Here is a 14,181-nt window from a genome sequence, read left to right on the forward strand (position 1 = left end):
AACCTTACTTTTTCCTCGCCGAGTTCCTCAATCGAGGCGACTCTTTTATGCTTCCTCCGAGAAACAATTTGTCTCCCAGCCCTTTCTCGCCGAGTCCCTCAGTCGAGGCGACTTCTTTACGCTTTTCTCTTGGAAGCGTCTAAGGATCGGGGGTCGAGGCCCTCGTTTCCTAGCTTCCTTTTGCCGAGTCCCTCAGCCGAGGCGACCCTTTAAGCTTTCTCCGTTCTCGGAGACGGTTTAGGGTCAGTGCCCCATCGTTTCCATATATATTTGCCGAGTCCCTCAGTCGAGGCGACTCCTTTTGGCTTTTTCACGGAAACGTCTAAGGGTCTGGGCCCCTGTTTCCTATCTTTCTCTCGCCGAGTCCCTCAGTCGAGGCGACTCCTTTAGGCTTTTTCTGTTATCAGAAACGGTTTAGGGTCAGTGCCCCGTTGTTTCTATATATACTTGCTGAGTCCCTCAGTGGAGGCGACTCCTTTTGGCTTTTCACGGAAACGTCTAAGGGTCTGGGCCCTTGTTTCCTATCTTTCTCTCGCCGAGTCCCTCAGTCGAGGCGACCCTTTAGGCTTTTTCTGTTCTCAGAAACGGTTCAGGGTCAGTGCCCCGTTGTTTCTATATATATATACTTGCCGAGTCCCTCAGTCGAGGCGACTCCTTTTGGCTTTTTCACGGAAACGTCTAAGGGCCTGGGCCCTTGTTTCCTATCTTTCTCTCGCCGAGTCCCTGGGACGATTGGCTGCAATCCACGCACTTTATTCAGATCTCTTGGAATCCTTGATCTCATACATGACCTATCATTGGCTACTGATAGAACTTTCTCAAATGTGTAGCATTCCATATACGATCTATAAGCTTGCCTTCCATGGTCTCTAACTTGTAAGTTCCGGCCTGAACTACAGCCGCGATGCGGTATGGCCCTTCCCACTTGACCGCGAGCTTGCCTCCTTCGGTAGGCTGGCTGGCTTGTCGATCCCGTAGCACTAGGTCGCCAACCTGGAAGGTTCGCGGGCGAGTTCTACGGTCGCGGTATCTTTTTACTGCCTGCTGGTACTCAGCCATTCGCGCACTCGCGGCTTCCCTTCTTTCTTCTAGAAAATTTTTCTCAATCTGCAGGCTCTCTTCATTTGCTGCGTCCGAGTAGGTGCGAACCCGGTGGGTGGGTTCGACCACTTCGACAGGAACCTTGGCCTCAAAGCCGTATGCGAGCGAGAACGGACTCTCTCCCGTCGCTCGCCGCTGGGTAGTGCGATAGGCCCATAGGACTCGATCAAGCTCGTCCGCCCAGTTTCCTCGAACGTCTTCGAGTTTCTTCCGGATCCCATCGACCAAGGTTCGGTTCACATTCTCAACCTGCCCATTTGCTTGGGGGTAGGCCACCGACACCTTGGTATGCTTAATGCCGTGTCGGCGGCAGAATTCGGCGAATGCCTGGCAATCAAACTGTCGCCCGTTATCGCTGACGATGTGCTCGGGCAAACCGAAGCGACAGATCACCTTTTTCCACAGAAAACGTCGACACTGGTACTCGGTGATGGTAGCCAAGGGTTCCGCCTCGACCCACTTGGTGAAGTAATCGATGGCCACGACGCAAAACTTCACTCCTCCCGGGGCGACGGGTAATGGTCCCAACAGGTCTATTCCCCATTTGGCGAAGGGAATGGCAGTGGTGACCGGTGTATAGAAGGTGGCTGACCGAGTGTCCTTCCTGGCGAATGCCTGACAAACGCCACATTTGGACATCCGTTCAACACAGTCTCGCATCATGGTCGGCCAGTAATACCCTTGAACGACCAATTTTCGGGCGAGCGTGTGAGCGCCCTGGTGCGCCGCGCAAATGCCTCTATGAGCTTCATCCATTACCTTCTCGGCCTCAGGCCTAAGTAGGCATCTCAACAGGGGTCCTCCGAACGACTGTTTATATAGGTCTCCGTCAACGATCCGGAAGGAGGGGGCTTTCCGCCGAACCCTCGCGGCGACTGCTGGGTCAGTTGGCAACTCGCCCGTTTCCTTGAATCGCCGAATGTCATCTATCCAGAACATCTCAAGGTTTTTCTCTCGATCCCACCCTTCGATGTTTACTTGCTGGACATCTAGCGGCGCCTCTTCGATACTTGGCCGACTTAGCTCCTCCTTCTGGCAAATCTTTATTAAGTGGTCCGGCACCCCTTCCAGGGCGATTTTAGACAAGATGTCGGCCTCTACATTGTCCGTCCGGGATATGTATTCTATTTCATAAGCTTCGAACCCCTTCAACATTTCGGTGGCACATTCTTTGTACAACGCCATCCTCGCGTTCTTAGCTTCGCACGTACCCGAGATCTGCCCGACTACTAGTCGGGAGTCGGTTTTGACTCGTAGCCGTCCGACTCCTAGATCCTTGGCGAGTCGGAGGCCGTTCAATACTGCTTCGTACTCGGCCTCGTTATTCGATGCAGAGAACAGGTACCTCAAGGCGTAATACAGCCGAAATCCCTCCGGAGTGATGAGCACAATGCGGCCTCCGCAGTGCTGTCGACTTGATGCTCCATCCGCATGCATCTCCCACCACTCGCCCGGATTGCTCTCCGAGGCGTGTTCCTTCTCCTCCTCACTCGCGGTACACTCGACCAGGAAGTCGGCCAAAGCTTGGCCTTTGATGGAGGGCCTGGGTTGGTACTCGATCCCGTATTGAGTCAACTCGACGGCCCACTTTACCAGCCGGCCGGAGGACAAGGGGTTCCGTAACACACTCCCGAGTGGCTGATCCGTCAGGACCCGGACGGTATGGGCTTGGAAGTAAGGTGCCAACTTGCGCACGATGACCACCAAGGTATACACGATCTTTTCCAGGACGGTATACCGTGTCTCAGCAGCTTTCAGTGAGCGGCTTACATAGTAAACCGGGTGCTGGACTCGGTCCTCCTCTCGAACCAACACCGAACTTACCGCTTTAGCCGAGGCGGCGAGGTACAACAGCAAGGGCTCGCCCTCCTGGGGGGTAGACAGTACTGGGGGAGTCGACAGATATTGTTTTAATTCCTCGAACGACTGTTGGCATTCGATAGTCCAAGCGAATCCCTCTTTTTTCTTCATGGCTTCGAAGAAAGGCACAGTTTTATCCGCCGATTTGCTCAAAAAACGGCTGAGAGCAGCCAGTCGTCCGGTCAGGCGTTGTAGGTCCTTGATAGTAGTAGGAGGCTGCATGTCGAGGATGGCTTGTACTTTCTCTGGGTTAGGCTCAATGCCTCGCTTGGTGACCATGTAGCCCAAGAACTTACCGCCCTGGACGGCGAACGCACACTTCTTGGGGTTCAATCGGAGGTTGTACTTTATCATTACTTTAAAGCAGTCGGCTAAATCTTTCGCATGCTTGTCCTCCTCTCGACTCTTGACGAGCATGTCGTCGACGTATGCGGCCATCGATTTTCCTAGCAGGTGGTGGAACAACCGGGCGACCATTCGGGTGTACGTAGCCCCGGCATTTTTGAGTCCGAATGGCATGACTCGATAGCAATAAACTCCGTCTGGAGTTAGGAAGGCGGTCTTCTCCTCGTCCGCCGGGTGCATGAATATTTGATGGTACCCTCTGAAGGCGTCCATAAAACTGAGCAGCGCCGACCCGGCCGTCTCGTCGACTAACTGGTCGATTCGGGGCAGAGGAAACGGATCTTTTGGGCATGCTTTGTTAAGATCAGTGTAATCTACACACATTCGCCACGTCGGGGGCTTGGGCACAAGGACCACGTTAGCCAACCATTCCGGGTACTTGACCTCACGGACGTGCCCGGCTGTTAACAGCGTGCTGACTTCTTTCTTCACAAACTCCCTCCGGTCGTTGGCCAAGTACCGTTTCTTTTGCACGACCGGCCGGTGCTCTGGGTCTACGGCGAGTCGATGCGATATGATCGATCGATCTACGCCGGGCATATCTTCTGGGCCCCAGGCGAAAACCAGCCGGTGCTCTTGGAGTACTTTCGTGATTTCCCCCTTCAACTTCTCCGAAAGGCCGACTCCGATTCTCGCTCGCCTGCTCGGCTGTGCTGGGTCAATCTCAATTTCCTCTAGCTCGACGGCCGGCTCTGGGCGAGGTATCACTATTTTCTTAGGGGGCCTCTCGGTGATCTCATGGACCTGCATCCCGCGCTTGCCCATTCCTCTACATGCTTGCAGATAACAATTGCGGGCGACCTTGCGGTCACAACGCACCGTTCCTATTCCGTTCGGCGTGCGAAACTTCAGGCATAGATGTTCGATTGAGATTAGGGCCCCGAGGTCTTCTAAACCCGGGCGGCCGAGTATGGCGTTGTGTGAGCAGGCTAGATCGACCACGATGAACTTCATGCTCAACTGTTGTACGTTCGGATAGCTGCCGATTTCCACAGGAAGAGTGATGGACCCTTCCGCCTCCACCGAGTCCCTGGTGAAACCGGCGAGAGGGGTGTTTACGGGTCTGAGCTGTGCTCGGGTCAGCCCCATCTTGGTAAAGGTCTCCAGGTACAGTACGTTGACGCTGCTCCCGGTGTCGACCAGGATTCGGCGAACGACCACACCGTTGATGTCCATGGTGATGACCAACGCGTCTCGATGCGGGGTTTCCCCGGCTGGCAGGTCCTTATCGGTGAACACGATGGGCTCCCGGCATATCTTTTTGGAACTCTCTTCTCGACCATAGACTGTTCCGACATATAGCTGCCGAGCCCAGGCTTTTCGGGTGTTCGCGGAATCGCCGCCTTCTGGCCCGCCGACTATCATGTTAATGACCGGCTTCTGGCGCCATTGGGCTTCGTCTTCTTCGGAAGCCGGCTGCTTGCCTCGGCTGTTTTCTGTGTCGGCGGCGGGTCCCTCGCCTCCCCGACTGGTCGACCTTCGCTTCCATTGGTTAGGGGGCGGTGTTCCTTGTTGGATGATCCCCTCCATGATCTTTTTTAGATAGTAGCATTCTTCCGTGCTGTGAGTATAAGTTTTGTGATAGCGACAATATTTAGAAGTCTTACCTGTATCCTCGTCTACTGCACGGTCGTCAATCGGCGGAGGCGGAGGCGGGGCGACCGCCTGTACTTCGTGGACCGGTCGCTCTGGAACCGGTCGATAGGTGTGAACGACGGGGCGGTCATACGGTCGCCTGGCCTCGGGTCGCCGGACTGCATCCGAGCGCCTCTCTCTCGTCTCCGCCCGCGTCCTTTTTCCGCCGGCGGACCCACCGACCTCGCGCTGTCGTTTATGCTTCATGGCATGCTCTGTGTTGGCCCTCTTGTTGGCCATCTGAATAGCCTCCGCGTACGTCGCCGGGCGGTTGTCCCTTAGGTCCCGATACAGCTGTCCGGATCGCAAAGATTCAATGAAGAAGGTGAGCGCTGTTTGGTCCTCCACTTCTTCTATTGACTGGATCTCTTTTTGCCAGCGAGCGAGATAGGCTTTCAAGGACTCGCCTTCATCCTGATGAATGTCGCCTAAGTGTGTCAGATCCTTCTGTGGCTTGATGTTAGCGGCATAGTGGCTCATGAAGCGGTCTGCCAGTTCCTCGAAGCTGTGAATCGACCCTGGGGACTGACTTACAAGCCACCTTTGGGCGGGCCCCTTCAGCGTGGGTAAGAAGGCACGACACATGACCGGATCCCGCACTCCTAGGACTTGCATCTTAGCTTGGTAACTCAACAGATGTTCTCGTGGGTCGCCTGATCCGTCGAGCGTGGCTTGCTCCGGGAACTTAAAGTCGCCCGGTACCTTAAAGGCCATGATCTCAGCGGAGAAGGGTAACGCGGTTAGCAGTGCTCGTCCGGGGGCCTTGGTCCTTCCTTCTACCTGCTCTTTCAGATTTTTCACCTCTTGGGCTAGGTTGGCCATTTCGACCCTCTCTTGGGTGTGGTTTCCTGTCGATTCCGCGCTTTCGCCAACCCCTGACTCGGCGGGTTGATCGTGGTCTCGGGCGGGCTGCCCCACGCGGCGAGCCACCGTCCGGCCTTTCCCCGCACGGCTACGCTCACGTGTGCTCTGCCGACCGTGAGTTTCTACCGGAGCGCGGAGGGGTTCTCTTCGTCCCAGCCGTTCTCTTGCCGACCGTCGCTCGACACCGGGGCCTAGCCGAGAATGAACGGACTGGACGGGTTGACTCACCGCCCGGCGGGTTGACTGTCGATTGTCCGGCCTTCGCGGCGGTGGGGGGTCTTGTTGCGGTATCCGAGTAGCGGATTGCTCCCGTATTCCCCGACTTGCCTCGGCAAAAGCGCGTCCTATCGCGTGTAGTTGATCCGGGGTGAGTGGTACCGCAGTCGGCTGTGTATTTACCTGCGGTGTTGGTGGTGGTGTTGCGTCGTCTTCCCGGCTTCGGGTGCTTCTTCGATTCAATTGATCTCTTAGGTCGGCTCCTAGCCCATTGCGTCGGCTCAATTGCTCTTGGCTTCCTGTCATGGTAAAGTCTTTCAATTCCCCACGCCCAGGACTCTTCTTGATGATCTCTCGGACCCGCTTTGCTCAGAAGGCACGCAACTCTTCGTTCGATCCCCACAGACGGTACCAGTGATGGTTTTTGGGTTTTCGGGCCCAAGGAGGTCCAACACAACCTTAAGCTGGAGGATACACCTTTCACAAAAAGTCTAGATTTTTTAGTGAAGTATGATGCTCAATAGTGCTCTCTATTCCCTCTCCGGGTTCTCCCATCTGCCTCTTACAAGGGTGGAGGAGCCCTTTTTATAGTGGCTCCTCCTCTACTGACTTAAAGGCTCATGATGGCCGACTTCAAGATTACATTTAATGCGCCGAGCCGTTGGGCGACGTTACGGACTCTGCCAACGGCTCTCTCTGGCCGGTAACTGGCGGACCGAGTCCGACCTTTTAATGCCTCAACGGCTCCTTGCCTTAACTGCTCTGAAGGCTCCTTCAACGGCTCTCTGGACCGGGTCCTCTCCTGGGTCGTGCCTGGGCCGACTCCTCGCCCCCGTTCGGCATTGGGCCGTCCTTCCGGGCTCCGAACTGGGCCTCCTTCTTTGGACCTGGGCCGAGTCCTGGACTCGGCCCATGCATTCTTTCTGGGCCTCTTTTCTTGGGCCGGGGTTCTCACCCCATCAGGTGATATTAAGTTTTTTTTTTTTAATGAATAAATTGTTATATATCTAGACAAAAAAATATATCTTCCATACAAATGAATAAGCATACCAATTCATTTCTATAACTGAGTTGTTAGAGAACGGGCACATTTTTCTAATTTATGAAAATTCTAAACAATGATAAATAAAATCTTCAAAGTTATAGCACTGTATGCGTACATCTAGATATTAGCTATTAATTTGAGCAATTATTTGCACAAATTCAAGCAATGATAACATCAAAATATATAAACGATCCAAACCATATATTTAATTGCACTATATAATATTTGATGTTCTAATTTAAATAATTATATATCGATTCATATATTCTTAATATATTACAACAAATCCATTCCGTGCATCGCACGAGTGCAAATACTAGTAAATTGTAAATATAATTATAGGTCAAAGGTCTGACTTTTATAAAGAGTGCATAAGAATACTTTGGAGTGTAATTTTTTTTTTTATAAAAAAAAAATAGCACATTAAACTGTTCACCAATGAGTCAATGAAACCATTATTGAAACATGGAGCTTACGTCATTCCTTGCGTCACCATACCATCACCACTTCTTCATCTTTACATTTTTTTTTTAAACTTTTATATATTTTTATTATGGGGAAAACTATATAAATATCAATTAAATAATAAAATACATTTTACGATTTGATATCAAATAAAGTTGATTGAAAGATGTTCCAGACTTCAAGTCATTGAACGATTTCATTAAAGAACATTGCAAATTTGCAATATATAAAACAAGAATATGGTTTTGATTAAATTAAAAAAAAAAAAAAAAAAAGTTGGTTGTCATGGTAGGCCAGCCTTCAATTCGTCTTCTTCCCTAAGAAAGGACGAACATGAAGTCATCTCAATACGATCTAGAAAAATTTAGGCAAAAGACAAATGTAACTGGGAGAGTGAAGTCGACAACAATAGATAGATGTCTTCGAAGGTTATTATATTTTTTTTTCTAAAAAAATCTTATAAATATCAAACCAAATATATTATTACTACTATTGTATGGGAAAAAAATTATATCATAGCAAGCCGGGGACGATAACACCAGCTTAATTAATTATTTATTACGTGTTTTAAAAAAAATTGTATTCTCAAGATTGATTTGAAGTTGTAAGTTGATCACGAAGCATATGCCAATATACGTACGCCTCCAAGAAAACAACATATATATAAAATAACAATTAGAATTCTGAAGAGTAGTCTTCAATATCTAAAAAAAAATATATATATATATATATATATATATATATATATATATATATATATATATATATATATATATAATACTAACATTGAAGGCGGGACCCGGGTTGGATTTCCATTTGGAAGGTTGTAAGTTCGAGTCTTAGTGGAGGCGTTATTGGTTCTTTGTGTTTCAGTAGGTTGAGAAAGTATATGAACAGATACTACAATGTAATAGAACTAGTAGCATTCAAAAAAAAAAAAAAAAAAAAAAAAAACATTGAGTATTGTTTAATGATATCCACACTAGACTAGAAACAAATTGACAACTGAACACATTATCAGTTTACCGTGTATTTTGATTTCAATAGTACAATTTTAGCTGATTTAATGAGTCAATTATATATATATATATATATATATATATATATATATATATATATATATATGGTTGCATTCAAATACAAACTCCTTTTAAAATACAAACTTGAGCTCGTGCACACATTAACACACTTACATGCTCACAGGGCGTACTGCCAACAATTTCTGGGATTAGCACGTGCACACATTAACATACTCACATGCACACATCGCGTATGAGGAAAAATCACAATCGTCCATCAAAGCTCGTGCACACATTAACATACTTACATGCACATAGCACGTAGGAGAAAAAAATCAGGACCGTCCAATACCACCATCCAATGGTGTTAAATTGTCCACATATTTGTATTTTAAGATGTGTTTTTACCTGAATGTAAATATATATATATATATATATATATATATATATATATATATATATATATATACGGAGTACCCATGTGACATTTTAGTCAGATCTGCCCATCTTAGAGCACAACCACAATCCCCTGCACCTACCGGTTGGGCACGTTTGCAGTTTTTGGCTTCTTTTCTTTTTCCTTTTTTTTTTAAAAAAAAATTTCCTCTCTTTTCCTTGATATCAACAAATCTGAAATAAAACCCCCATTGTTAAGATTAGATAGATGTATTGTCCATAACTTCCCGAATAGATAAGTGATTAAACAAATTAGAAGACATATGTCTTATTGTGTTAGGTGAAATAAGTCCTCAACTTATATTGTCCCCCGTAATGGCAACATCTTTTAGAATGTCATTGATGCATTCCATTATATACAGTATACTAGTTTCCGGTACAATGTGTGGGTGAAAAACAATGTGCAATGTGTAACAAATTAAACGCGGTTCATTTTGTACATCATGTAAATTCCTATATATAATGCTAGAATTATATTGAATATTGTCTCATATTCACACTATCTATATACAACAATGGCCACTGGTTTCCTAGTAACATTATCCATTGTTGCTTTTACTTCTTCACTTGCTTATGCTTATGATCCTAGCCCTCTCCAAGACTTCTGTGTTGCAGTAAATGATCCCAAGCATGCTGGTATTACCCTTTTCTTTTGTGCTTTAATTTGATTCTTATAAGTAAAATATATGCAGTTTTCTTGAACAGATACTATATTATAACAAAGTCAGAAGTAGTCAAAAAGTATGTAGGCCCTGTTTGGTAAAATAGTTAGCATATACATCAATTTTCACTTATTTGACCACTATTAGTTGTTTGATTTGGTTTAAAAATCAATACAAGTGTTTGGACTAATTAGCTTTTTATACTCCAAAATGTTAAAATTCAAAAAGCTACTCAAAGCAACTTTTTCAATTAACTTTTTGAGAAAAGAAATTATACCAAGCAGTTATAAGCTAACCGCTAATTTACCAAACATCTTTCTATAATCAGCTATTATCAACTAGTTATACTCTCTAATTAACGCAATCGGCTAACAGCTATCAGTTATCAGCTAAAAATCATTTACCAAACAGGGCCTTAGTTTTCTTGAACTTTTTGGTTATTAATTGGTATATTATATATATATGCAGTTTTCATGAACGGAAGGGTGTGCAAGGATCCGAAACTTGCGACGGCGGATGATTTCTTCACTTCTGGTCTGGACGCTATTGGGACGGCGGCGTTTCCCGAGCTGAGCATGTCGGTGAACGTGGCGGACGTGAACCGCATACCCGGGATGAACACCCTGGGACTCACGGTGGTTCGGACGGAGCTTGGACCGGGCGGGCTGATTCCACCTCACACGCATCCTCGTTCTTGCGAGTTCATCCTGGTGGTGCGTGGCACCGTGTATTCAGGATTTGTGGCTGTTGATCCGAGGAATCTGGGGAAGACTCGGCTGTTTGAGAAGACGCTGAAGGCCGGAGATGTTTTTGTGATCCCGCAGGGGCTTATCCACTTTACGCACAACGTTGGAGCCGGCAACGCCACGCTGTTTACGGCTTTCAATAGCCAGAATGCGGGGTTTATCACCCTCGCAAATGAGTTGTTTGGGTCGGATCCGGCCGTATCCGAGGATGTTTTGTCTAAAGCTTTCAGAATTGATAAGGAATCTGTACAACATATCCAAGCAAAATTTTCTTCAGTTGGTTAAACCCTGTTTTTTTCATTTGTCATGAATGAATAATGGAATACTAATATGATAAGAGTGTTTTGCGGTTATCCAAGAAGGCAATTGAGTTTGGTTTTTTAATTTTGAGTTTGTTGTGATAAAAAAATTCCGTCTACGTACCAATTAATAATGTTGGGCACTGACCGGTAGCCTAGCGTATCACCATCATTGGTTGACCGGCTAGGCGAGTTACTAGGCTGCCTAAGCCTCCTAGGCACCGATTAGGTCGTCTAGGCATCAACTATACAAACTTGTCACCTCATTTTTTTTAAAGTTATTTTCAATATGGGCGGTTGATTTTGATTAGATCAAGGGATGAGATTAAACATCATCTTTTACCTATAATAGCTTTCTTCAATCATTTACTTAGGGTCCGTTTGAAAAGCATGAAAATGACTTCTGGAAAATGACTTTTAGAAAATGAGTCATTTTTCAAAAGCCATTTTCCTTTCCTGTGTTTGGCCGCATAATGAAAAACTGTCTTTTGGTGTTTGGCTTATTTTCTGAAAATGATGAAGAAATGTATAATTAAACATTTTATATAATTAATTATTTTGTTTAAATAATAATATTTATTTTTAAAATCAAATAATATTATTTATTTAAAAAAAAAAAAACAGAATATTCATTGGTTTCCGGCGGAAATCAAGATCTGGTTTCCGCCGGAAACCATGACTTCCGGCAGGAAACCATCTGGTTTTCGCGTTGGAAACCAAGATCTGGTTTCTGCGCGGAAACCAGATGGGTTGTTTACTATTATTATTATTTTTTTAAAAATAACCTTTGGTTTTCGGCGGAAACCAAAGCTTAGGAAACCAGTGCTCAGGTTTCCGGCGGAAACCTACCAGAAACCAGTGAGCCCAAAATCCAAAGGATGAAGAAGTCAATAAAGATGAAGAAAGTCTACTGCTCTTGAAGTGAAGAAATGAAGAAGTCAACATCCGGAAAATGACTTCCCCTTTTTTAAAGGGGAAGTTGTTTTCCTTAAAAATAGGCTCATTTTCCATTGACCAATACCTCATTTTCAGTTGACTTCAAATTTTCCTTCTTTCCAAACATTAGAAACCTGGAAAATAATTTCCAGAAATCATTTTCCGGGTTTCCAAACACATCCTTATATTAGATTTTAGATATTTATATTATTGTAAATAATAATAATGTAAAATACTTTTATATATTTTTATCATGGTAACTCAACTGAACATGAACCACAGAGACTAGACCTTTTGCTTACTGCTCACAAGTAGCCCCCTCACTTTGAGAGGTTGCTCCCACTTCTCGATCCTTGGTCCTTCTTTCCAACTTTCACCTCTATGACCAGTTGAGCTGCCCATGCGGGCAAAAAAGTGTATATTATTATTATTATTATTATTATTATTATTATTATTATTATTATTATTATTATTATTATTATTACTACTGAAGAAGATAAGAAAATATATGGTGGATGCATGTGCATGGTAACAATATAATATTGAAAAAGATAATGGAAGTTATAATAGTAAAAATATGTTTGTCCAAAATATTGTATAGTATAATTCTTATAGCATAATGTATAAAAACATATAACGGAAAAACGAACATAAATGAATGGTAAAATATGTATTCACACTTATTAGTTTTTAGATATAGTTTAACCAAAATTTTAAGTTTATCATGAATTATTTAATTCCATTAAATTGATGTGTCATTGAGTAATTAACCTCATAATTTGGCCTGGAGTGACATTTGGACCTTACATTTAAAATAATTTAATTTGACTAACGTGTATAAACTATAAAGTAATTAAAAAGTTTCTATCAATTCATCAATAGTTACAATTATAAAAATCATAATTATATGAGACAAAGTATGGTACACGAATTTTAAAAGAAGCAATAATTTACATTGTATATATCACATCATTGCAAGTTGCGCTCGGGACGAAAACAACACCTCAATTTTTATTACTTTTTTATTTTTAAAATTTTTTTCTCCTAAGCTTGATTTGAAGTTGTAAGCTGATCGCGAAAAATCATTTCCAAATGTATACAAGTTTTGTTTAGTAAAACTTATTTTAAAGTTTATATCTTATTTTCAGTTAAAAAAAAAAAAGCTATAAGCTTTGTTTGGTAAAATATAACGAGTTTAAAATAATAACTTATTTTAAAATGATACAAGTGTTTGAAAAAATTAGCATGAAAATGATATTTTAAGTGATTACATTGCTATTTTTTTCCAAAATATGTAGAAGTGTTTCATATATCAATCAATTTTTGAATATATAATACTAGCATTATATTGAATATGGTCTCATATTCATACTAGCTACAACAATGGCCGCTGGTTTCCTAGTAACCTTATGCATTGTTGCTTTTACTTCTTCAGTTGCTTATGCTTATGATCCAAGCCCTCTCCAAGACTTCTGCGTTGCAGTAAATGATCCTCAGCATGCTGGTATATATATATATTACCCTTTTCTTTTCTTCTTTTGATTCTTATAAGTAAAATATAATGCAGTTTTAATTTCTTGAACTTTTTGGTTAATTGGTATATATATATATATACAGTTTTCATGAACGGAAGGGTGTGTAAGGATCCGAAACTTGCGACGGCGGACGATTTCTTCGCTTCTGGTCTGGACGCTATAGGGACGGCGGCGTTTCCCGGGACGCTATAGGGAACACGCTGGGGCTCACGGTGGTTCGGTCGGAGCTTGGACCGGGCGGGCTGATTCCACCTCACACGCATCCTCGTTCTTGTGAGTTCATTCTGGTGGTGCAGGGCACCGTTTATGCAGGATTTGTGGCCGTTGATCCGAGGAATCGCGGGAAGAATCGGCTGTTTGCGAAGACGCTGAACGGCGGAGATGCTTTTGTGATCCCGCAGGGGCTTATCCATTTTATGTACAACGTCGGAGCCGGCAACGCCACGATGTTTACGGCTTTCAATAGCCAGAATCCGGGGGTGATCACCGTCGCAGATGGGTTGTTTGGGTCGGATCCGGCAATATCCGAGGATGTTCTGTCCAAAGCTTTCAGGATTGATAAGGAATCTGTCCAATTTATCCAAGCAAAATTCTCTTCAGTTGGTTAAACCCTGTTCTTTCAGTTGTCATGAATGAATTAATGGAATAATAATATGATAGAATGCTTTGGGGTTGTTAGTGTGGGATCTAAAATGGCAATTGAGTTTGGTTTTTGAGTTTGTTTTGATTAAAGACCTTGTCAATTGCCAATCATGGAGTTTACATAGCATACTTATTAGAAGGTTGACTGTTTAGTACAATTTCGATGTGGGACAAAACAAAGCTTTTACCAAAGAAAGTAAAAACTTGATGGTTTTGGATGTGGGCAATTGACAATGTGGCAACCTGTACTTCTCATCAGTAATGTATGGTAAACCCTTCATGGCTTCATTGCATT

The 14,181-nt window shown here is 44.3% G+C and overlaps 2 protein-coding genes and 1 pseudogene across 2 annotated transcripts; 2 read left to right on the top strand and 1 right to left on the bottom strand.

Moving 5' to 3' along the window:
• Positions 1–4,904: 4,904 nt before the first annotated feature.
• Positions 4,905–5,823, bottom strand: LOC109185768. The gene is made up of 2 exons (XM_019335719.1): positions 4,974–5,823; positions 4,905–4,927 (listed from the first exon to the last, which is right to left on the bottom strand). Exons 1-2 carry the CDS (start codon positions 5,821–5,823, stop codon positions 4,905–4,907), a joined length of 873 nt encoding a protein of 290 aa, XP_019191264.1.
• Positions 5,824–9,542: 3,719 nt separating this feature from the next.
• LOC109185800 (germin-like protein subfamily 1 member 17) lies at positions 9,543–10,827 on the top strand. Its single transcript, XM_019335744.1, has 2 exons — positions 9,543–9,702; positions 10,197–10,827. Exons 1-2 carry the CDS (start codon positions 9,582–9,584, stop codon positions 10,757–10,759), a joined length of 684 nt encoding a protein of 227 aa, XP_019191289.1. The 5' UTR covers positions 9,543–9,581; the 3' UTR covers positions 10,760–10,827.
• A 2,230-nt stretch (positions 10,828–13,057) lies between these two features.
• LOC109185801 lies at positions 13,058–14,100 on the top strand (annotated as a pseudogene).
• Positions 14,101–14,181: the final 81 nt, after the last annotated feature.

Source organism: Ipomoea nil, unplaced genomic scaffold (assembly GCF_001879475.1).
Source record: "Ipomoea nil cultivar Tokyo-kokei standard unplaced genomic scaffold, Asagao_1.1 scaffold1361, whole genome shotgun sequence".
NCBI classification, from domain to species: Eukaryota; Viridiplantae; Streptophyta; class Magnoliopsida; order Solanales; family Convolvulaceae; genus Ipomoea; species Ipomoea nil.

Bases quoted from the DNA above. Each gene is read 5' to 3' on its own strand.
- LOC109185800 (XM_019335744.1), top strand. From the start codon at position 9,582: ATGGCCACTGGTTTCCTAGTAACATTATCCATTGTTGCTTTTACTTCT. The intron at 9,703-10,196 runs GTATTACCCTTT...ATATATATGCAG, and splicing joins AAATGATCCCAAGCATGCTG to TTTTCATGAACGGAAGGGTG.
- LOC109185768 (XM_019335719.1), bottom strand. From the start codon at position 5,823: ATGGCCAACCTAGCCCAAGAGGTGAAAAATCTGAAAGAGCAGGTAGAA. The intron at 4,928-4,973 runs GTAAGACTTCTA...TTATACTCACAG, and splicing joins TGCAGTAGACGAGGATACAG to CACGGAAGAATGCTACTATC.